At 39.0% G+C, this 25,784-nt stretch overlaps 1 protein-coding gene and 1 pseudogene across 12 annotated transcripts in view; both read right to left on the bottom strand.

Annotated features, from left to right (window-relative positions):
* Positions 1-25,784, bottom strand: part of MAP2K5 (mitogen-activated protein kinase kinase 5) — a 263,591-nt gene that overhangs the window by 170,361 nt on the left and 67,446 nt on the right. For all 12 annotated transcript variants that reach the window (XM_015142546.3, XM_077939621.1, XM_015142547.3 and 9 more), the window contains exon 9: positions 7,846-7,885. In XM_015142546.3, the coding sequence (XP_014998032.1) occupies positions 7,846-7,885 (40 nt within the window). The remainder of the gene's footprint in view (positions 1-7,845; positions 7,886-25,784) is intronic.
* LOC711756 (heterogeneous nuclear ribonucleoprotein A1-like) lies at positions 9,503-11,052 on the bottom strand (annotated as a pseudogene).

Here is a 25,784-nt window from a genome sequence, read left to right as displayed (position 1 = left end):
GGCACTTAGGACAAGACTACCCAGGTTTAAATCCTGGCTCTACTACTTATCAGTTGTGGGACCTTGGGCAAGTTATTTAACTTCTCTGTGCCTCAGCTTTTGTAAAATGGGAATCAATAAGAGTTACAAAAGGTTGTTGTATTAATTTTAAAAATGCATGCAAAATGCTTAGCATTGCATAAATCATCAATAAATGGTAGCTACTATTTACTGAGAACAATTCAAAATCTGGTATACATGTCTGACAAGAAAAAAGCCAAGCATCTGGATTAGAGTGGTGTAAGGAAAGGAAAGGGATATTAGATCTTTGTCAGACGCATAGTTTCCAAAAATTTTCTCCCATTCTGTAGGCTGTCTGTTCACCCTGTTTATAATTTCCTTTGCTGTGCAGCTCTTTAGTTTAATCAGATCCCATTTGTCGATTTTTGCCTTTGTTGCAATTGCTTTTGGTGTCTTCATCATGAAATCTTTATCCCATTCCTATGTCCGGAATGGTATTTCCTAGGTTGTCTTCCAGCGTTTTTGTACTTTGGGTTTTACATTTAAGTCTTTAATTCATTTTGAGTTAATTTTTTGTAATAAAGGGGTATAAGGAAGGGGTCTATAGAAATTTGTAAGAAAAAAACAACCCCATTAAAAAGTGGGCAAAAGGCATGAACAGACACTTTTCAAAAGAAGATATACATGAGGCCAACAATCATATGGAAAAACGCTCAACATCACTGATCATTTGAGAGATGCAAATCAAAACCACAATAAGATACCATCTCATATCAGTCAGAATGGCTATTACTAAAAAGTCAAAAAATAACAGATGCTGGCAAGGTTGTGGAGAAAAAGGAATGCTTCTACACTGTTGGAGGGAGTGTAAATTAGTTCAACCATTGTGGAAGACAGTGCATTGATTCCTCAAAGACCTAAAAACAGAAATACCATTTGACCCAGCAATCCCATTACTGGGTATATACCCAAAGGAATATAAAGCATTCTATTATAAAGACACATGCATGCAAATGGTCATTGCAGCACTATTCACAATAGCAAAGACATGGAATCAACCTAAATGCCCATCACTGATAGACTGGATAAAGAAAATGTGGTACATACACACCATGGAATACTATGCAGTCATAAAAAACAATGAGATAATATCCTCTGCAGGAACATCGATGGAGCTGGAGGTCATTATCTTTAGCAAACTAACACAAGAACAGGACACCAAATACTGCATGTTCTCACCTATAAGTGGGAGCTAAATTATGAGAACACATGGACACATAGGGGGAAACACCACACACTGTGGCCTATCAGAGGGTGGAGGGTGAGGCAGGGAGAGGATCAGGAAGAATAACTAATAGGTACTAGGCTTAATACCTGGGTGACAAAATAATCTGTACAACAAACCCCCATGTCACAAGTATACTTATATAACAAACCTGCACATGTACTCCAGAACTTAAAAGCTAAATTAAAAAAAAAGAAAGGAAGAGGTACTAAAACACACACACACACATATACACACACACACACACACAAATCAACAGGCTTCCAGACATTGGACATTAGCCAGAACGGGGCAGTGATCCCTGAAAGATGAAAACAAATGAGATGAACCCTATGATTGCTCAGCTTGCTGACCAGAGAGTTTCCAGGCCCCAGTGCAGGGAGGGGAACCCAGGCAGAGATAAGCCATCTCCCTAAGGTGAGAAGACAAAACTGAGAGTCTGAGGAGGCCAAGGAAGCTAGAGAAGCAGAGGGCAGAGAGCTGGCAGAGGACCTGAGGGAGAGCGCTCCAGAGATCTGCCGAGCGGGTCCTGGAGTCTTCAGCTGAGTAATGAATGATCTGTACATAGATGTCAGGAGATCACCTGAGGCCAGGGAGAGAACCACCAGAAAGGCTCAGAAGAAACAATCTTCAGATTAATACTGAGCAAGAAAAGTTTGTGTTCCCACCAGTCAGTGTGGAAAACCTTGCAATTCCCAAGGCACTGGGTAGAGTACTCAGAAGAGTACTACCTCAGTTGCACCGGGAAAATTAGCTCTAGACTAACCACTGGGCTGGTACTGTCTAATAAAACTTAAAAGCAAGCCTTGAAAGAATAAAATTATTTAAAAGTCACTAAATACCATCTCTGTATTAGTCAGGGTTCTCTAGAGGGACAGAACTAATAGGATAGATGTATATATGAAGGGGAATTTATTAAGGAGTATTGACTCACAGGATCACAAGGTAAAGTCCCATAATAGGCCATCTGCAAGCTGAGGAGCAAGGAAGCCAGTCCCAGTCTCAAAACCTCAAAAGTAGGGAAGCCAACTTCAGTCTATGGCTGAAGGCCTGAGAGCCCCTGGCAAATCACTGGTGTGGGTCCAAGAGTGCAAAAGCTGAAGAACTTGGGAGTCTGATGTTTGAGGGCAGGAAGTATCCAGCATGGAAAAAGATGAAGGCAGGAAGACTCAGCAAGTCAAGTCCTTCCAACTTCTGCCTGCTTTTATCCTAGCCACACTGGCAGCTGATTAGATGGTGCCCGCCCAGATTGTAGGTAGGTCTGCCTCTCCCAGCCCACTGACTCCATGTTAATCTCTTATGTTAACATTAACTCAAATGTTAATCTCTGTGAATGTTAACACCTTCACAGACACACCCAGAAACAATACTTTGCATCCTTCAATCCAATCAAGTTAACACTCAGTATTAACCATCACAATCTCAGAATAAAGTTCAAAAATATTTAAAGCAGAGCAAAAATATCCAGCACCCATGCCACATGTCTGGTATCCAATAAAAAAATTATAAGGCATGACTGCTCTGCCTAAGCAGGGTAGCCCATTCTTTTATGCCTTTACTTTCTTAATAAACTTTCACTTAAAAAAAATTATAAGGTATGAAAAAAAAAAGCAAAAAACACAACCCAAAGTGAGGAGAAAAGGAATCAGTCAAAACTGATCCAGATATGACACATATGATGGAATAAGTAGATAAGAAAGCAGAGGAGGCCAGGTGCCCTGGCTCACACCTGTAATCCCAGCACTTTGACAGGTGGAGGCCGGTGGATTGCTTGAGCCCATGAATTCGAGACAAGCCTGGGCAACGTGGCAAAACCCCATCTTTATTTATAAAAATAAAAAAAAAAGAAAGCAGAAGTTGTTTTGAACATGTTAAGCACAGACATTAAAGATGTAAACACCAGCTTAACACCAGTGATAAAGAAAAAATCTTGAAAGCAGCCAGAAATGAAGCCAATTCTAATGTACAGAAAAACAAAGATTTAAAATGACAGTAAACTTCTCACTGGAAAGAAAGAAAACAGTGAAACGAAATCTTTAAAAAACTGAAAGAAAACAACAGTCAACCTAGAATTCTACATCCAGCAAAAATTAAAATACCTTCCAAAAATGAAAGTGAAATATAGATTTTTAGACATACAAAAGCTGAAAGAATACCAAAAGACCTACACTATATGAAATATAAAGGAAGAAGTCATTCAGACAGAAGGAAAATAATATACATGGAAATCTGAACCACACAAACGAATGAAGAGCACTGGAATTGGTAAATACATGAATAAAAATAAAATACTATTTTTCTTACTTTTTAAATGTCTTTAAAAGATAAATATCTAAAGCAAAAGTAGTGACAATGTATTTTGGGGTTTACAGCATATGATGATGTAAAATGCATGACAATAAAACAAAGGCTGGAATGAGGGAAATGAAAATACACCATTGTAAGATTTCTAGACTATAAAGTGGTACAATACTATTTACATAGGGAGACTATGTTATGAATTCTAAAGCCATCACTTAAAAAGGGGGGCATACAGGCAGAACAAATAGAAAACAAAGAGCAAAGTGACAGATTTGAATCCAACCATATCAATAATCATATGAAATGTAAATAGTCGCAATCCACTCACTTAAAAAGCAGAGATCATCCAACTGGATTAAAAAATAAGACCCAACTATATGCTGCCTACATGAAATACATTTCAAAAATAATGACACAATAGGTTATAAGTAAAAAAAATATCATACTAACACTAGTCAAAATAAAGCCTATAATTTAATATCAGACTATAAATTTCAGAGCAAATATGATCATGGACAAAAGTTACTTCATAATGTCAGTGAGGCCAATTCATCAAGAGGACCTAACAACCATAAATGAACCTAAGAATATATCTTCAAAAACATTAAGTAAAAAATAACAGAACTGTAGGCCATAATTATTGTTGAGTATTTCAACACCCCTCTTTCAATAACTGATAGAACAACTAGATAAAAATCAGCAAAGATATAGAAGAATAACACTATCAGTTAACTTGATCTAATTGACATTATACAATACCCTACACAGTGGATGATACATTCTTTTTTTTTTTTTTTTTTTGAGATGAGGTCTTACTCTGTCACCCAGACTAGAATGCAGTGGTGCAATCATGGCTCACTGCAGTCTCAACTTCCTTGGCTCAGCGATCCTCCCACCTTAGCCTCCTAAGTAGCTGGGACTACAGGCACACACCACCATGCCCAGCTAATTTATTTTTTATTTTTTGTTTTTTGTAGAGATGGGGTTTTGCCATGTTGCCCAGGCTGGTCTCATATTCCTGAGTTCAAGTCATCTACCTACCTCAGCCTCCCAAAATGCTGGGATTACAGGCACAAGCAGGTTATACATTCTTTTCATGTTTACAAGGACTGTTTACCAAAATAGATCATATTCTGAGCCATAAGTCTCAACAAATTTAAAATAATTCAAGTCATAGGAAGGGTGCTCTGTAACCACAATGGAATTAAATTAGAAATCAGTAATAGAAAGATGGAACATCTCCAAATATTTGGAAACAAAATAACACACTTCTAAGAATTAAAAATTCTGCCTGTTTTGAAGAAACGGTAAATTTTTCTTAGATTATGACTTATATAAGTTACGTGGTTTTCGCCTAAATGACCAACAAGCTCAGGGCTACATAAGCGTTTAATCACGATAATCCTATCTGCTCTTAAATCATCCATTCATTCAACTCAGTGTGAGTATCCACTATATTTTATAGAATCTAGAGATACAAAGTGAATATAGTACAGTTCTTGTCGTAAAGTCCAGTTTAATGGTCAGGTCTAGTGAACAGTACATTTGTCAATCTCAACTATTTTCATTTACTGACAGTCTCTACTTTCCTAACAGCTATTCTGTAAATATGTCCTTTCTTTAAAATTGCTTTTAATCCTTTCAGAAAAAGCTGTTGGCCCCTTGCCACACCCAACTAATGCATAATAATTTTAATATTAGTCTATATAAACATAATTCAAAATGTATGAAATTATGAAAAATGTATAATGTACTTGGCAAGGCCAAATAATGATAGATTTCTGGATGATTTATAACACTGTTCCCCTCTCCTGGAGTAAATAACCTAGAGTTGACTATCTTTAAATATATCATCAGCAACAATCTAAGACTTCTGACAAAAAAGGAACAAAAAAGTAACTCAATGGATGGGAAAATAGTGCTCAAGTTTTAGTGAAAGTATTCTCTTAGTGAAAAGGGAGCTCAGGAGGTACAGAAAAGTTAATCCAATGCCAAGGCACACAACAGAGCTACACACTCAGTGAGCACCAAGGTGGTACGACCGAGCCACACTCAGTGAGCGCCGAGGTGGTACGACAGGGCCGCGTTCAGTGAGCACCGAGGTAGTATGACAGAACTGCATTCAGTGAGCTGAGCGCCTCTGTAAAATGTGGGGGCTGTAACCCGTGATCTCCAAGGTCTCTTCCAGTTCTACAATTCTATGGACCTATATGGCTGAATTGTCAAAGAAAATATCTCAAAGGAAGCTCTGTTGTACCCTCTCACAAGTTATTTAACTTATTAAAACTAAACTTGATAATGCCACATAACACATTCTAGGTGCTGTACTAGATGTGACATGGAAGAAGAACTCTCGATTTCATCAGCAGTCAGAGGCTCTGAGTCTTAGTTTCGGTTTCAACTTACTAAAAGGTATAAGCAATTCTAATGTAATTGCTCTGATTCTTAGTTTCCTAGATGAGAAAAAAGATGCAGAAATATATGCTATGCAACTGTTAGAGAAAGAGACCAATTTCTCACTGTGGATAGCTAAAAAGGCGTCTTGGAGACAAACCATGAAAAGATAGATGGAAATCAGAGGGATGAGCAATGTTAGTAAGTTGTATAAAAGTTGCATGGTGTAACAGAGATGGGCTTTGAAGGCAGATGAACATTTTACAACCTGGCCTTATCCCTTCCAACTCTGTGATCTTTGACAATTCAGCTTTCTGAGTTTCAGTCTCCTAATCTAAAATAGACAGGCTTACTATGTAATTTTAAGGATTAAATATAATAGTTATAAAACATCTAGCATAGCTGGGTGTGGTGGCTCATGCCTATAATCCCAGGACTTCGGGAGGCTGAGACAGGAGGATCACTTAAGCCCAGGAGTTCGCGGCCAGCCTGGGAAACATAGTGAGATCCCGTCTCTACAAAATATAAAGAAAATTAGCCAGGCATGGTGATGCACACCTGTGGTCCAACTACTCAAGGGACTGAGGTAGGAGGATCTCTTGGATGTGGGAGGTGGAGGCTGTAATGAGCCTAGATCACGCCACTGCACTCCACCCTGGATGACAGAGCAAGATCCTGTCTCAATCAAAAATAAAAAAATAAATAAAAAATTTAAAAATCTAGCATAATACACAAAAAATAAAAACTTTAATTACTAAAGGCCTGTAGACTGGAGATAAAAGGCATGACAGGAAGTAACAGATTGGTAAAGCAGAGGGCATGTTTATAAAGGTAGGTGGGTGCCAATATGTAGAGGGCCTGAACAATTTGTGGGGAAGGTCGGGGGCAAGGCAGGCCTGACCAGTTTGTTAGCTAACGGCCCAGAATTGGAAATGGGGTTCTGTAGGGTTAGGACTTCATTAGCAAAGGCTTCAGTCGTAAGTGCAATTCAAGACAGAGTCCATTAAGGAAATCTGAGATTTAAAATAATGGGAAGATCAAGCATCAGCAGTGGCAGAGATTAAATCCAAAGTGACATGGCAGGACTGGGATGCTGAAGTTTGGCAGAGATGAAGTGTGAATTACGAACTGCATGGGAACAAGTGAGGAGCATCCTAGGTAACTGCTTGGAACGCCCCTGAGTTGTGTGTAGCCTAACTCTATTGGCAGGTGTGGTGCTTGGGTATTTCAGTATGCTGAAGGAGTCAGAAGCAAAGCAGACATCTTAGGCTTTATGTTGTCCATGATTGAGGAAGGCAGTTAGCAAGACACGGTCAGATCTGTGATTTAACTTCTCAAATCTATGGCAGAGTAAAAGGTGCATAGGAAAAGAAAAGACCGAAAGTACAGTGAGGAAGTTATTTCAAAAGTCCAGGTAGGAGGTAATGTGAGCCCGATCCAAGACCAATGAGGATGGGAATAGAAAGAAAGTAGCAAATGGATATATTTCAGGGAAAAATTCTAACAGGATACAGCAATTCACAGGATGTGGCATATTTAAAGAAGGAAAAGGAATACATTACTAGTAAGGTTTTGAGCTGCATGACAAGGAAGATGGTGATGCCACTTAGCAGGGGACACAGAAAGAAGTCTTCTCTTCTTGGCAAGAAGAATCACAATACACGGAGTTTACAACTGACTATTTTAAGGCATACTTAAAAGATCTTCAGGTGCCTGAATGTCACCAGAGGGCCACAGCTTCCCCTACCCACCATCTAAACTTTAAACCATTTCATCTCCTCTTTGACAGTATCTGTGACTCAAGCTAACAGAGGAAAGGAAAGGGGCGAACATCAAGAATTTCATAAAATGTATCCAGTACTTACCTTTACAGCTAATATTTTCCCACTGGGGACATGATATGCTCTATGGGAAGAAAAAAAACCAAAATCATTTGGGATCACTAAACAACCTACAAAATGGTTAAAGACGTGAATGTAAATCCAAACATTTCTGCAGCAATGGGATACATGGTACTTTCAAAGAACACTAACGACAGTAGTAATTTACATTTATATGGAGCTTAATGGTTTACGAAGTGATTTACTACACATTACCTTAAAATAACTCTCTGAGGTAATGCTGATACATTATTATCCTCCTTTTATAGATGAGAATTCTGAAGCACAGAGAAGTTAAACAGTTTGCCCAATGGCACAAAGTAACTAGTGGCAGAATGAGACCTCAAACCTAGGTCTTTTGGCTCCAGATCCCTTATGACTGTCACTGTGTGTGTGGGTTCTCTATGTTAAGCAGTATACAGAGCCATTTTGCTTTTTTTTTTTTTCAATTTTTTTGCTTGTCTTTTGCCTGTTTTTTTGTTACACATACAGATAAACTATATCTTAACAGTTCATCAAAACAAGCTCAAAGGAACAGATATAGTGAAATAACTACAACTTAAATCAAGAAATATAAGTGTATTCATTTATGAAAAAGAACGAGAATAGGGTTTACAGAAATAAAATACCATTACTATCCATCAAGACCTTTTGTGTTTATCTGATTGACTGACTGACTGATTCAGACAGGGGCTCTCTCTGACACCCAGGCTGGAACGCAGTGGCGTAATCACAGCTCACTGCAGCCTCAAACTCCTCGGCTCAAGCGATCCTCTCACTTCAGCCTCCTGAGTAGCTAGGATTATAGGCACATGCCACCATGCCCAGCTACTTTTTAATTTTTTTTGTAGAGACAGGGTCTCTGGATGTTGCCCAGGCTGGCCTAGAACTGCTGACCTCAAGTGATGCTCCCACCTCAGTCTCCCCAAGTGCTGGGATTACAGGAGTGAGCCACCGTACCTTTTATGTTTAAATGAAATGTGGCCTTTACACATATACTGTGGGGACTAGATATTCTGCACATTATTTAGAAACCATCTGCAACACATTTTTATACAATAAAAATTTCAAAATAAACCACATAACATAAACAAGCGTTGTTATTGCAAGCCCATGAAAATATTAATATAAGGAAGCAAGTTAGTTTCGCAGAACTAAAAATCTTGCCCTGTAGAGGATTTTATACACTAGCTAAGATCAGATGGCACTTCCTCTCATCTGGTGTTAAGATGGGAATGGCATAGGGAAAACGGGGAACAGAAGTTAGTGCCTCAGGAATTCCTCATCTTCACCTGCCCAGTTGTAAAACATATTTAATGAGCCCCCAAACTTCCCCTTTCTTAAAACAAAAATAAAACCAAAATTTACATAATCCACTACTGCCAACATGGAAACATCATTTTCTGCTGTTCTGCAGAAAATCTGGTTGCTCTGACAACTTTTTTTTAAGACATTTATTCAGCATCATGATCCGACTATTACATTTAGCAATCAATAGCATGGGTGCAAAAAAAAAAATCTACATTAAAACACTTTGTTGGAATGCTTTAAACTTTCCACAGAACAGGAACTAAACTAACCTGTTATACAATTAGAAAAATACAGTCCTTGAGTTTTTTGCCCATCCACATGAGTATCTGTCTAAAACATGTCTTCTTTGTACCAGCTAGGCCCTGCCACCACTGTGCTTGGCTGAGTTCACAAATCTGTTGTAACCTGTAGCTTCCCTGTCACTTCTCTGGCTCTCCTCTTTTGCTAAGCTTTGTTTCCTGGCGGTAATTAAAATCTTCTACCACTGCCATAGCTACTGCTCCTACTGGAACCGCCATAGCCACCTTGGTTTTGTGGTTGGGCAAAGTATTGGCCTCCACCACCATAGGGGCCAGAGCTTTTGCCTCCAAAGCTTCCTCCCTTCATGGGTCCGAAATTTGAAGACTGATTGTTGAAACTGCCAAAATCATTGTAGCTTCCACCACCTCCAAAATTGCTTCCATCATTACTAAATCCATTATAGCCATCCCCACTGCCACCTTATTCACCACCACCACCACCACAGCTGCCATTAAAGCCACCATGACCACTTAAGTTTCCTCCATGACCAAAGTTGTCATTCCCACTAAAACCACCTCCACAACCACCACCAAAGTTTCCAGAGCCACTTTGACCTCTGTGGCTGGCTGAAGCACTAGCCATCTCTTGCTTTGACAGGGCTTTCCTAACTTCACTGCTGTGGCCATTCACAGTATTGTATTTCTGAACGACAGTCTTATCCGCGGAGTCATGGCTATCAAAGGTTATAAAGGCAAAGCCCCTTTTCTTGCCACTGCCTCAGTCAGTCATGATTTCAATTACTTCAATTTTTCCATATTATTCAAAATAATCTTTTAGGTGATAGTCTTCAGTGTTTTTGTTTGTTTGTTTGTTTTTTAGATGGAGTCTCGCTCTGTTGCCCAGGCTGGAGTGCAATGGCATGATCTTGGCTCACCACAACCTCCACCTCCCAGGTTCAAGCAATGCTCCTGTCTCAGCCTCCCGAGTAGCTGGGATTACAGGTGCCCGCCACCACACCCAGTTAATTTTTGTACTTTTAGTAGAGACAGGGTTTCACCATGTTGGCCAGGCTGGTCTCGAACCCCTGACCTCGTAATCCAACCACCTCAGCCTCCCAAAGTGCTGGGATTACAGGCGTGGGCCACCGCGCCCGGCCTTCAGTGTCTTCTTTAACCAACAAATATCTTTTTCACAGTTAAGTGGGCACCGGGTCTTTGACAATCTCCTCTTGAGACAGCTCTCTTTGTTTCCACAGCTCTTCCATCCACCTTGTGTGGCCTTGCATTCCCGGCTGCATCCACCTCCTCCACAGTGGCATATGTGACAAACCCAAAGCCCCTGGGGCGCTTGGTGCTTGGATCTCTCATGACCACACAGTCCGTGAGTGTTCCCCATTGGTCAAACTGGCTCCTCAGGCTCTCATCGGTTGTTTCAAAGTCCAGCCTCCAATGAAGGGCTTCCTCAGCTGTTCAGGCTCTTTAGGAGACTCTGACTTAGACATGATGGCAGGCAGAAGAGAGACTTTAAGGATGTTTCCTCTGCAGTGTCCACAGGCAGAAAGGACTGACAAAATTTTTTAACAGCTTTACTGAGATATAATTTACATATGATAACATTCACTTGTTTTAAGGGTACATTCAATACTTTTTCGTAAATTTACAGAGTTGAACCATCACTGACAAGAGTTTTTGAAGGTGACTGACTTATAGAAATAATTTAGTTATTAAGAGCCTATAGGTATTTATAATATCGTTTACATGTAAAAAGTTACAAATTCAGGCAAGACTAGGAAACTACATATATAAAGCATATGTATATACTTATCCAAATATATGATTGTTATAAGAACTTACTCATTTTGCTTTTCCTACTTGAGTGGACAAAGGTCAAGCCAGTTATGGAAGGTAAACTTAACTTTTATTATATCAATTAATTATAAAGAAATTCAAGTATATCTCATTTAAAGGAAAAGCAAAATTACAAAAATCAGGTGACGATTGTTTACTTTACCAAAGAATTATTTAACCTTTGAAAATGTCTAAAGACATTCTCAAATAACAACCTCATTGGTATTTCTAAATACTACTTATAAAACTTTAATCAGGTTGGGAGCAGTGGCTCATGCCTGTAATCTCAGCACTTTGGGAAGCCAACTCAGGAGGATCACTTGAACCCAGGAGATCAAGACCAGCCTGGGCAATGTAGGGAGACCCTGTCTTTAAAAAAAAAATAATAATAATTAGCTGGCATCGTGGTGTGTGCCTGTAGTCCTCTATAGTCCCCCTGTAGGGACTACAGGGGCTGAGGCAGGAGGGTTGCTTGAGCCCAGGAGGTCAGGCTGCAGTGAGCTATGATCGCACCACTCCACTACAGCCTGGGTGACAGAGCGAGACTCTGTCTCAAAGATACAGAAAATAATAATAAAACTTAATCAATTATTATTTTCTTCAGAGACAGGGTCTCATTCTGTCTCGCAGGCTGGACTGCACTGCTGCGATCTTATTAGTTCATTGTGACCTTGAACTCCTGGGCTCAAGCAATCCTCCCACCTCAGCCTCCCAAACTGCTGGTACTACAGGAGTATACCACCATGCCTGGCTAATTTTTTTTTTTAAGTTTTTTAAGGGATGAAGTCTTGCTATGTTGCCCAAGTTGGTCTCAAACTCCAAGCCTTAAGTGATCCTCCCACCTTGACCTCCCAAAGCACTGGGATTACAGGTGTGAGCCACTGTGCCCAGTAAAATAATTTTTTATACTTTGTACAAACTGATACACATTTTATAAGTGGAACCCTATCCCCTATGTTTTTTGTTTGTTTACTTGTTTAAGACTGAGCCTTGCTCTGTCGCCCAGACTAGAGTGCAGTGGTGCAGTCTCGGCTCACTGCATCCTCCGTCTCCCAGGTTCAAACAATTCTCCTGCCTCAGCCTCTCAAGAAGCTGGAATTAAGGCACCCACCACCATGCCTGGGTAATTTTTTTTGTATTTTTAATAGAGACAGGGTTTCACCACGTTGGCCAGGCTGGTCTCAAACTTCTGACCTCAGGTGATCTACCAGCCTCCCAAAGTGCTGAGATTACTACAGGTGTGAGCAACCACATCTGGCCTGAAATGTGATTTAAAGGAAATTAGTAAGTTTATTCCATGTAAATACAAGTAATATAATATGTAAGACTTTGTGATACATTATTTTTCCCCTTCCACATCACAGATTCTTCCAATTCCAACTTTTAAAAATATTGTATATTAGAATCACTAACCAAGAATTGAAATATAACAACAAATAATTAAATATATACACAAGGATTCAAAAGTTGTAAAAAGATCAGTGTTGTTACTTTGAATAAGCAACACCTGGATGTCTGAGACCAGCAACAGCGATAAGAAAATGATTAGCAGATAGTTTGAGATACATACCATACTGGACAGTTTGGCAACTTAATTAGCTTGTCAAGAAAGCCGATCTCTTTTCTAAAAGAAAGGTCTCCTATTTCCAAGTGAATTAAAAGGAGAGGCTTGATAATTTAATTATGATGCACGCTAATTCATCCGTGGAAGTTTGGGTTCGATTTCGAGCAATAAAGATGCTATGTGGTTTGGTTTACAGTACAATGACAGTACCAATTTAACATTTAATCATCAAGGAGAAGTGGATGACAAAAGGCAATGCCAGGCATGAGTCGAGTGTGTCCCTTAACTTTGCAAATGGTATTTACTTAGAGAAAAGGAATTTGTTTACTTTCAACAGATACTGCATCTCAATTGTCTTGACCTTCCTCAACAAATTAATTGTAAAGTGATTAATGAAGTTCGAATGGAGGCTCTGGTTACACCAAAAGACAACTATACACCTCTGCAATGTTTTAATTAACAGCTAACACTTCAAATTAGTTTGTTGTTGCCACAGTAATTACCTGTTCCAATGACTGCATGGAGGAAGCATTTTTATGAGATATTTTTAGTGCTTGGTCCTTCAGTGTTCCATTCTGTTTGTGACCAGCACAGGCCTTCTTGGAACAGTCCCAGCTCTTAAAATTGAGCACACACACATACACTTTGCCATGGAAAAAGTTAGTAGCCTGGTGTAAGTTTTTCATATATTTAAAATAACAAAGAGCCCAGTACAAAAGAATACTTACTATCCATACTTTATTTTATTTTATTTTATTTTATTTTTTGAGACATAGTCTCACTCTGTCACCCAGGCTGGAGTACCATGGAGCGATCTCAGCTCACTGCAACCTCTGCCTCCTGGGTTCAAGCAATTCTCTGCCTCAGCCTACCAAGTAGTTGGGAGCCGCCGCCACGCCCAGCTAAGTTTTGTATTTTCAGTAGAGATGGGATTTCACCGTCTTGGCCAGAGTGGTCTTGAACTCCTGACCTCATGATCCACCCTCCTCGGCCTCCCAAAGTGCTGGGATTACAGACGTGAGCCACCGCGCCTGGCCCCATACTTTCAAATTTCATTTGTAACAATAGGTTCTAGATGACCAGACAAAGAAGTTGGTCTTAACTTTTAATCTTAGTATAGAATTAGATAATTTATTGAGCTAGTAGGAAATACAGAAAATTATTTAACCTAATCCCCTTCTTTCATAGCAGAAGCACCCAAAAGCCAGGTTAGATAACTTATCCAAGCTCACACAGCCAGTGGCAAAGCCAAGACTGGAGACACAACAGAATATGCATATTTTAGGACCTAAAGGAAATAGACGGTGATGTTTGGCTGGGCACAGTGGCTCATGCCTGTAATCCCAGCACTTTGGGAGGCCGAGGCAGGTGGATCACCTGAGGTCAGGAGTTCGAGACCAGCCTGGCCAACATAGTGAAACCCCGTCTCTACTAAAAATACAAAAAATTAGCCGGGCTTGGTGGCGGATACCTGTAGTCCCAGCTACTCGAGAGGCTGAGGCAGGAGAATCGCTTGAACCCAGGAAGCAGACGGTGCAGCGAGCCGAGATTGCACCACTGTACTCCAGCCTGGGCAAAAAGAGCGAAATTCTGACACACACACACACACACACACACACACACACACACACACACACAACAGATGGTGATGTTTAATTTTTTTACCTGTATTCTAGGGCAGGGAAACACATAATCCAAAACTTACAAAGGTACTGACCTATTTCAATCAGGCAAAGGACCATTATATCCAAATTGCTCCAGGTAAGGAAGCATTCTGCAATCACTGCCAATCTATCCTGGGAGGCACAAGAGCAAAGCGGGTGGGCTCTGAAGTCACTGACAGCTCGAATCCCAGCTCTGCCACTTCTTAAACAAGGATTTCATCATCTGGCCTCTGGTTACCTCACTGATCTCTGCTTCTGCTAGTCTCCTTTATGTACAATACTCAACTGTTCCACCAAACGTGCTCCTGCCTCAGGGCCTTGCACCTACTCCTGAGGGCTGGGCCACTTTCTCTAATATATAACTGGCTTGCTCCACTGCTTCCTTCAGTCCTCCATTGTTCCTTTGTCTTTCCTACATAAATCAGCACACTCTCCCTTCATCTTCTTTTTTTTCTTTTTTTTTTGAGATGGAGCCTCACTCTGTTGCCCAGGCTGAAGTGCAGTGGCATGATCTCGGCTCACTGCAACCTCCACCTCCTGGGTTCAGGCGATTATCCTGTCTCAGCCTCCTGAATAGCAGGGATTACAGGCGTGTGCCACCAGGCCCAGCTAATTTTTGTATTTTTAGTAGAGACGACGTTTCACCATGTTGTCCAGGCTGGTCTTGAACTCCTGATCTCAGGTGATCCACCCACCTTGGCCTCCCAAAATGTTGGTATTACAGGCGTAAGTCACCGCACCTGGCCACTTTCTTTATTCTTCACAGAGTTAGCAACACCTGATAAAATTTATTAATTTATTATGTCTCCCTCCACAACAAATGAAGCTCCATGAAAACACAGACTTTCACTTTTTTTTTTTTTTTTTTGTTCACTGCTATTATTTCCAGTGCCTAAAACTACATCAGGCACATTTTACAAATAATCATTAAATATCTGAATGAATAAATTTTCTTAAAGTGCTCTAGGTCTATTTTGGTTTTTACTTTTAAGGCAATTTCATTAAGTTTTCCTAAGAAACTGCCCATTTTGTGTTATCAAATTTATCGTCATAAAGTTATTCATTGGATCCTGTTATTTTTAAAATCATTGTTATGTCTAGAATTATGTTCCCTTTTCATTCCTAATTTTGTTATTTCTGCTTCTTGCTGTTATATTTGATAAGCTTTTCCAAGGAACCAGCTTTTGGTTTTGTTGAATTGTTTCTTGAATTTTCACCTAATTAACTTTTGTTCTTCTTTTTTTTTTTTTTTTTTTTTTTTTTTTAGCTTTTGTTCTTTAGTATTTATTTCCTTCCATTTTCTTTCGGTTTACTCCCTGTCCCACCTTCTTGATTTTCTTGAGTTAGATGCTAAGCATATAATACCCAGTTATTCTTTACGAAGGTATGTATATAAACCTATCCTTTAAGAGTCACTTTGGTGCATGTCAGGAGTTTTCATATTAATACATGGTATTTGTGGTTCAGTTGTAAATATCTGTATTTTCATAACATTTCTCTAGTAATATCTTTTGCCTTAAAGTCTATTTTGTCTTATGTTAATATAATCACAACAGGAGCATTCTTTTGATTAGTTTTTGCCAGGTATTTTCCCCTACCCTTTTCTTTCAATTTTGCTGTGTCTTGGTATTTTAGAAACTTCTCCCAATACAGTCTAAAATAGCACATAGCTGTATTTTTTAAAATGCAACCTAATCTATTAGCTGCTAATATTACTCTACTTATTTTGTAATTACTGATATATTTGGATTTATTTCTACCACCTAATTCATTTAATTTACACCTATCACCTTCTCTCTTCCTCTATTATACAGAATTATTCTCCCTTTATTCCATCTGTTTTGAAGTTATGCATTCTATTCATTATTCACTGTGTTTTAGTTGCCCATATAACTTTTTAACAATCATACCTGACTTAACAAAATATAAAGTTAATTGCCACCTATATCCTTCTAAACAATATAAAAATCTTAGAACATTTTAACTTCAATCAAGCACTTCTCATCTTAACATATTATTTTGTCCAGTCTTTTTGTTTGACTTCATTTTGAATTATTACTATTGTTGTCTTATATAGTCAGATTTACTTAAATGGTCACAATTCCTTCTTCCATTTTATTCCTTTCTGAATTCAATTGGATGCCATTCTTTTATTTCTACTTACTTCCCTACCTACTAGATTTCCTACCCTGTGGTTTCATTTATCTATTGGTATCAACTACTCTATTGCCTTATATGTTCTGGTTATAAATTATTATTTCTCTTCAACAGTTATTTAAATGCACAGGTATGTACTCTAACTTATCAGTAGTCGTTTTTTGTTTCTGTTTTTGTTTTGAGACAGAGTCTCGCTCTGTCACCCAGGCTGGAGTGCAGTGGTGCAATCTCGGCTCACTGAAACCTCAGCCTCCCAGGTTCAAGCAATTCTCCTGCCTCAGCCTCCCGAATAGCTGAGACTACAGGTGCCCACCATCACACCTGGCTAATTTTTTTTTTTTTTTTTTGAGATGGAGTCTTGCTCTGTCGTCCAGGCTGGAGTGCAGTGGCACGATCTCCGCTCACTGCAGGCTCCGCCTCCCAGGTTCACGCCATTCTCCTGCCTCAGCCTCCCAAGTAGCTGGAACTACAGGCGCCTGCTACCACGCGAGGCTAATTTTTTGTATTTTTAGTAGAGACGGGGGTTTCACCATGTTAGCCAGGATGGTCTCGATCTCCTGACCTCGTGATCTGCCTGCCTCGGCCTCCCAAAGTGTTGGGATTACAGGCATGAGCCACTGCGCCCAGCCTAGTATTTTTTTTTTAAGCAACAGGGTCTTACTCCATCACCCAGGCTGGAGTACAGTGTCACAATCATAGCTCACTGCTGCCTTGAACTTTTGGGCTCAAGTGATCCTCCTGCTTCAGCCTCCTGAGTAGTTGAGTCTACAGGAGTGAACCACCATGCCTGGCTAAATTTTATTTTTATTTTTTGCAGAATGAAGGGGTCTCACTATGTTGCCCAGGCTGGTCTTGAACTCCTGGCATCAAGCAACCCTCCTGCCTCAGCCTCCTGAGTCATTGAGACTACAGGAGAGTACCACCATGGCTGACTAATTTTTATTTTTATTTTTTGTAGAACAAGGGTTCTACAAAAATGTTGCCCAGGCTGGTCTTGAATTCCTGGCCTCAAGCGATCCTCCAGCCTTGGCCTCCCAAAGTGCTGGGATTACAGGTATGGTGTTCACTTTATTTAACTATATTGTAAACTCTAATTACCTAACTATGCTGTAAATTCTTAATATAGGGTCTCTGTTGTAAGTTTCAAGGGGAAGGTCAAGGTCCATTTTGTTCATTACTATATGCTCAACCTCTTCCACAGTATATGATACATTCTCCTCCTAGATCCTTTTTTTCTATCTAATACTTAATGCATGTCTCTGATTGCCAGGCAATAAGCAAGGCAGTGTGGATACAGCAGAGAACAAATGAGATCAAGTCCCTGCCCTTGTGATGTTTACCTTCTGATAGGGGCTGCCTGACAATAATCAAATAAATATACAATATGTGAGGTGGGGGTAAGTGCATTGAAAAAAATAAAGGTAAGGATATAGAGACTGATCAACATTAGGGACATGCTATTTGATATTAGGGTTGGGGAGGAAGTCAGAAAATGCCTCTCTCTTCAGGTTACATGTGAACAGTATAAGAGCACACCATTCGGACATCTAGGGGAAGGGGAGTCCAGGTAGAGGAAACAGCAAGTTCAAAAGCCCAAGGTGGAAATGTGTGCTTGACATGTATGCAGAAGCAGAATAAGCAAGAGGGCTAGCTGGGGGAGATGAGGTCAGAGAGGTAAGGAAAACAGACTGTGTAGCACCATTTAGGCCATGGTGAGGACTCTGACTTTTATTCCAAGTGATATAAGAGGTTATGAGCAGAGGGGGAGACCTAATATTTTAGAAAGATCACTTTGGCTGCTGAGTGGAGAGAACACATTGTAGGAAAGCAAGGATAGAAACTGGGAGGCTTTTGCAATAAAATCCTAGCAAGCAGTAATAGTGGTTTTGAATAGGGTAGCAAGAAAAGAGTGATGAAAGGTGGTCAGCTTCCTGAAATATTTTTGAGGAAGAACCCACAAGATTTGTGGGTAAAGGTATATATAATCTGAAATAAAAAGAAGGATGAAGAAAGACTGCAAAGTTTTTGTCCTTAGCAACTTGTAGAATAGAGTTTCCAGTTACTGAGATGCAAAAAGCAGTAAACGAAGCAGGTTTCTAAAGAAATCAAGAATTCAGTTTTAGATAATTTTAAAATGCCTAGAGGACATCCAACTGGTAATCAGATGTGAGTCTGAAGTTCAGGACACAGGCTAGGGCTACAGACATACATTTGGACTTCCTCAGCATATAGATGATATGCAAAGCCATGGAATTACACACTCACTTAGGAAGTGAATTAAACACAGAAGAGGTGTAAGGACTGGAACTGAGGCTCTCTAAATTCAAAGGTCAGAAAGATGAGAAGAAAACAGTAAAGGAGATGAGAAGGTACAAACAGTAAGCTAACAACAGACCCCAAAGAATGGGGTCCCTGAGGCCATGAAAGTTGATGTTCTATCTACCCGAGTGCCAAGTGAAGTACTTTGCACAAAATGTTCAAAAAACATGTGACTGATTTCAAAAGCAATACTTAGGGACAAATCCAACTGACTATATTACCTACTCTTTGAAATGTTAAAGATGAGTCTAGTACAATACATAAAAGGTTAGAGGTGTGCTCACCTTCATCTAAACTGTTAATGAGAATTTATTAGAAGATACATCGTTACAAAGAGTAAACTGAATTTCTAGAATAATCTTTAAAGGTAAGGAAAACAGGCAGGGCACAGTGGCTCACATCGGTAATCCCAACACTTTGGGAGGCTGAGGTGGGAGGACTGCTTGAGTCCAAGAGTTCAAGACCAGCCTGGGCAACATAAATTATACCTCATCCCAACAAAAAATTTTAAAAAATTAGCTGGGCATGGGGGCACATGCCTGTGGTCCCAGCTACTTGGGAAGTGAGGTGAGAGGATCACCTGAGCCTGGGAGGTCGAGGCTACGGTAAGCCATGATCGTACCACTGCACTCCAGCCTAGGTGACAGAGTGAGGCCCTATATCAAAAAATAAATAAAAGTGGCCGGGCGCGGTGGCTCAAGCCTGTAATCCCAGCACTTTGGGAGGCCGAGACGGGCGGATCACTAGGTCAGGAGATCGAGACCATCCTGGCTAACACGGTGAAACCCCGTCTCTACTAAAAAATACAAAAAACTAGCCGGGCGAGGTGGCGGGCGCCTGTAGTCCCAGCTACTCAGGAGGCTGAGACAGGAAAATGGCCTGAACCCGAGAGGCGGAGCTTGCAGTGAGCTGAGATCCGGCCACTGCACTCCAGCCTGGGCGACAGAGCGAGACTCCGTCTCAAAAAAAAAATAAATAAATAAATAAAATAAAATAAATAAATAAATAAATAAAAGTAAGGAAAATAAGTATGTGAAAATAACATGTTAAAAAAGTCCACACAGGACAGAAGGGGGAAACAACCTGTGTTCAAATTCCAACATCTGGACTCCCACACAAATTTATGCCATGCATAAGATCAACTGCATCTGGATTTTACCATGTTTACTAAAATTCTTTATGCCTAGAATTTCAAATTCTAGGAGAACCAAAAAATATGAATCGTCCCAGCTGACTCTTGTTCACAAAATAAATAACCTAGAGCTGATCATATATTTTCTGATAAAGCTGGTACAATCTCATACAATTAAAGTAGGCATCTATTTTCTACGGTACTATTCTGCATATTAATTTCTAAACATATTCCAACCAAATTATTTTAAATTATGAGCAGAAAGAATTTATAATAGGGAGCATATGTGCTTTCCTAGTGATTGTGAGGTAGGATATAATTAAAGAAAGAATGGGGGAGGCTGGCCTATAATCTGACTATAAATATTTCAGATTTCAGCATAACTGACAATATCCTATGTCATAAATGTCAACTTATTAGCAAAATAGTTATCAAAATGAGTATGGAAATACCCATTTTTTTGCCTCTTGGAGAAAAGACCTGGAGCGTAACTGCATGTATAATGACTTTTAATCACAATGGCAAAACAGGAACACTGAAATGACAGTATTGCCACTGTTCTATGAAGGACACAGGGCACTTCCTTCATTAACCACATGAACTAAATGCCACTGACTTAAATTCTACTTCTCACATAACATACTTCAAAGAAGGTTAGTGAAAAGAGGGACACAATTACTTTGTGAATTATTTATAGAGTGTTATCAATTGTTGAAAGGTTCTCCAAATGGATAGGAAACCTAAGAAAATAATCCAGCCACTAAAATAGTGAAAGCAACAGTTAGGATTTGGCTCAAGAAATAACCAGTAATTAAAAAGAGATGGTCTCATTCTAGGTAAGCAAGAAAGAAAGTGATGGTTATTTTGTTCCCTGTGTCTCTTAGAGAACAGGTAGAAGACAAGAAAAACGGTGAGCAAAGGCTATTTTAAAATAAATAAAAGTTACAAATGTATTTGTTGTTATTAGCTCATTGCAGAGATAGCTCACTCTCTCAAATAATAACATCAGTTCTTTGTTTTTCATGCAAAGATTTCACAGCTTGCGAGATATCCTGTATTCCCTGATTCTCTATTCTCTGAACGCCCTAGGGATTTATAGGACGTCCATCAGAGACATGGCAGAGGTAAAAAGACAAAGGAAAAGAAAGCTCTCTGAGATCTGATTCATTACGAAAAAGTTTGATCAAGACAAGACAAATAAATCATTGTCTAAAATGCAATTCTTCATTCTCCTCATTGGCACAGAAAGTTAAGAGTTGGTCACACTCAGGTTCAATTATTAAATCTACTTCCTTATTAAAACATGGCATTGGTTAAAGCTTATATACTGTAGGATCATCAGTTTCTATACTTACAGAGATGATGCTTCTTTGCTCTTTGTGTGACATTTTATTTATTAACCAAAAAAGCCTCTGCTTTTATGTAAATTTAGAATAACAAGATACCAGTCTTTCTTCAACTTAGAAGTTTCCATTTCAAAGACTTTATAGTGTTGGCATAAAGGAAAACTAAAACAAAAAGAAAGAAGATGGTAGAAATCGAGGAGGTTAAACTATTAGGAGATACCCCCATGAGACTACTACTTAAAACAAGGAATCTGAGAGTTGATTGTATTACATTTTCCCAAAAGATTATAAGGCTGAACAACTCTGAAGCTAATACAAAACAAGCAGAACGTTTCTCTGCTGTATAAAGCACATGAGTACACAAATACTGACACAAACAAAACAAAAATCTTTTAGTATCTTGCGAGATTAATTTTAAAGCCCTCTAGATGTCACCTTTTAATGCAATAATATCGTTTCAGTAACTAAATGTAAACTAGCTGTGGTTCAGCTAATGAAAAATATAATTTTTAAACTTTAAATTAAATACATTTAAATTTTTAAATTGAAATTTAATCCTCTAATTGCTTGGCCTTTTTAGAAATTGTTCACTTGGTAGGTTTATTTGAAGGTAGATTTTATTAACACGTTTAAGACTAACGGCCAAGCTTCGAAATTTCAACATTCTGTCACATACTAAAGTAGCCATCCACAGAAATACTTCAAATAGTTTCAGGGAAATCAACACTGAGAGTTGTTGCCTTCCATAATAGATAAACACATTAGCCAGGCTCTAGCTGTTAAAATAGGAAATCCAAAGTAAACAGCAGTTGTAAAAAGAAGCTTTTATGTAAACTGTACTAGTTCAAATAGCAGTCTTTGCCAACCTTCCTTCTGCCTAAAAACCCATTACAGATGCTTGACTACTGATTGCAAAATAATCTGTGGTTAAGAAACAGGCCAGGCACAGTGGCTCACGCCTGTAATCCCAGCACTTTGGGAGGCCGATGCGGGCAGATCACCTGAGGTTAGGAGTTCGAGACTAGCCTGGCCAACATGGCAAAACCCCGTCTCTACTAAAAATACAATAATTAGCAGGGCGTGGTGGCACATGCCTGTAATCCCAGCTACTTGGGAGGTGGAGGCAGGAGAATCACTTGAATCCGGCAGAGGTTACAGTGAGCCAAGATCGCACCATTGCACTCCAGCCTGGGCAACAAGAGCAAAAAACTGTCTCAGAAAGAAAGAAAGAAAAAACAAAAAACAAAAAAACAGAGCCCCTCATACTGTTTAGGTCTCAAGTCAAATATGTTGTTAGGTCACAGATATTAATTTCAAGATAACTGATTGTACATAGGGCTCATAAATCAACCAAATGGATGATATAGGGAACTTGGCTAGATTAGAAAGATTTTCGATAAGAGAAAGCTACTGTAACTCTACATTTGCCATTTCTTCTTTCTGTTCACTCTGGCTATATACCCCTTTTTACTCCCACACCTGCCTCAGAGTTAATGTAGTCATCACTACCTCGGTATTTCTTCCCCAAGTTGATGTGGCCTGGTTCAAGCCTTTAACACTCTCCACATCAACTAGAGTAATGTCTTTTAATATATGGTCTAAATACCTTTGAGATCAAGGAAGCTACAGTCACACTGATCTCTTGATCAAGGATTCTGAAAGGATGTAGTGGGTAAACAGAGAAGCAAGAGATATAAAGCCTAATGATGAGAAGGAATGAAATAACTGGAATTGTTAGAAAATATATGTGGGGGGGGGGGGAATAGAAATACCCTGAGGATTAACTAGCTAGGAAACTCTCTCCTGAAACTTGATAGCCATCTAATCTTTGCTCACAGTTTCTGGGAAAACTAACAACAAATTACTTTCCAAAATCAGATACATAAATGGCTACTTCAGAAAACCTCCTTATTCTAATAATTAACATTCTATTGTGCTTCATAGTTTATAAAACATTTTACATACAGTAAAGCTATTTGATCTCCACAAAAATTTGTGAGGTAAATATTCTTATTATCACCACTTAATAGATAAGGAAACCAAGGCTTGGTGAGGTCACTGACTGCTTCATGATTCCTATCTGTAAGTACTGGAGTGGGAAGTAGATTTGGGTCCTCTGAAGCCAAATCCAGTGCATGTCCCAACAAGCTTTGTGTAAAAATAAACTGGTTGCTTCTAGATCCTCTAATTTCAGTTGTCTTCAACATTCTCTGGATATGGTCAGTGTTGATTTTTTAAAAGCAATAGGGAAAATCGATTGAATGGCTCACTTTTCAGAGTTGCATTAACTTTTTCAGGCCACTGGGGTACAATTTACTAAATTACCTCTTCTAGAACACTAAATAGTACCCTAGTGGGTCAAAGAGTAAATGCACCTCTGAAAAGTGAGCCATTTCTTCCCTTCTTCCCCGTAATATCAGATGTAATATGTCCCCTATGACAAAAATATTAACCCATTTCCATTAAAAACTCAAGAAATTGTCCCACACTAGATAAAATGAGTATGGAGAAGCTTCCCTAGGGAGCAGAGGAGCAAAAATCTCTCTTCTATAATCCTGCCCACAATACTGTTGACAAGTCAACATGAACTTACATAAAAAATTTCTGTTTTTCATTCAATGGAGATTTATTTTAATCAAGACCTCAAAACAGAATAAAAATATAAATTCAAAGCTGATGGTTTCCAGGGGGCAGATGCAGAGGATATCATGATGGATAGTTTCATCCTGCATTACAGTGTTTAAAAATAAGCTCAAGCATTCATCTTGCTTATGAAATAATAGATATATCCCAAACAGCTGGTCTTTCACATATATCATTATACAGTAGGTAATCTCTCTGACTGAATGAAACAAACATTCCTTGGCTGGCAAGTAAGCATGTTATTACTTCTAATCTCCATAAAAGCAAACTCTCTGATACATTTTTGAATTGTCTTAGGAATAGCCATTGAGTGATTTAACATTTGCAAGATACCTTAGCAAAGCCAGTCTTTTAAGTTTTCTGCACTGTTTGTGCCTTACTCTTCTGGAAGATGGCTTTGCAATGAAAATAAGACAACTTTAATTTAAGAATCATCCAGCTTCTAATTAAACTGCCATAGGCAGCTGGTTGGATAAGTTTTAATCAGTTTCAATCACCTATTGATTGGAATACTGAAGCCTAAAAAATTAAAAGTAAAAGATGATTGGGGAATTGTCCCATCTCAGAACAACAGTAGAGGCCTCTGTAAATAACTCCTCTTTTAACCATCAGCTAAATGAACACTTCAATACTGCAGTACAAAGTCTTCTGCAAAATTACTTTAACTAACAAGCAGAAATTTATCAGCTTCAGCCAAAATCAATGCTGAAATCAATTTGAACACTGGTTGTGTCTAAAGGGGCTCATTGGCAATTTAGGGAAATTACACCATGTAAATGCCTGTGCTTTAATTGAACAGTTTCATCAACTAGGCTGTGATTGCTGTCCATTCATTTATTCACTTTCGCTGCAGCTACCATTCTGCAAAGAAATGGCTTTTGTCAGGCTGGAGAGAGGCACTTTATCTTCATTTTGTGCACTTTTGTGCATAAAATAGACTTCATGAAATGGGCATATCATGACTAGGGTCAAAAGAAACCAGGAGAGACTTTTCCTTTAACGTAAAAACTGAACAGTACAAACTACCATCATATCTTATACCATCCAGGGACAGTGATCTTTAAACCAATAATAAGAAGGAATCTGAGTGATTTCCCTGCATATGACACTGTGCCTCTAGGTTGAGGAGCTATGTTCTGCACAACAGAAGGAAAGTATTTGGACTTTAAAACCCAATTCCACCAATGTTCTTTACGAGATACCTTTGTGGAGTTACAAAAATATATAAACTGTGTTAGAACATTCTCCCTCAAAAATTGGGCAACATTCTGTTTTTTAAAATCCTTTGAGGTTAGTCAAGGGAAGGTGCTATTCTCCAATCCATTTAGAAGATTAAAACTTAACGGTGTCACATATACTTTTAAAATACGATAGGAGGAGAAAGCAGAAAGAGGTCTATATGAGAGAAGGGAAACTAACTTCCTTATAAAGATCAGCAAGCCTAAAATATTTAGATTCCAGAAATGATTTAAATACACTCATAAACTAACTCACAAAATCATGGCAATGAAAAAAAAAGAAAACCAAAGATAAAATTTCCAGGGAGTCATCTGTTGAACGGACTGAGGTTCAGATATCAGCATAAACATTTCTGACATTGGGCTAATCAGTTATTCAAAGATTACAAGTTCCAAGGAAGGAAGAAGGAAGGGAGACAGCTGTTTGTTCATACTGGTCATCTATAACATACATGTGCCTGTG

The sequence above is a fragment of the Macaca mulatta genome, chromosome 7 (assembly GCF_049350105.2).
Source record: "Macaca mulatta isolate MMU2019108-1 chromosome 7, T2T-MMU8v2.0, whole genome shotgun sequence".
Classification (NCBI taxonomy): domain Eukaryota; kingdom Metazoa; phylum Chordata; class Mammalia; order Primates; family Cercopithecidae; genus Macaca; species Macaca mulatta.
The sequence above is the reverse complement of the archived record's forward strand: the minus strand, read 5'-3'. Positions and strand labels throughout refer to the sequence as shown.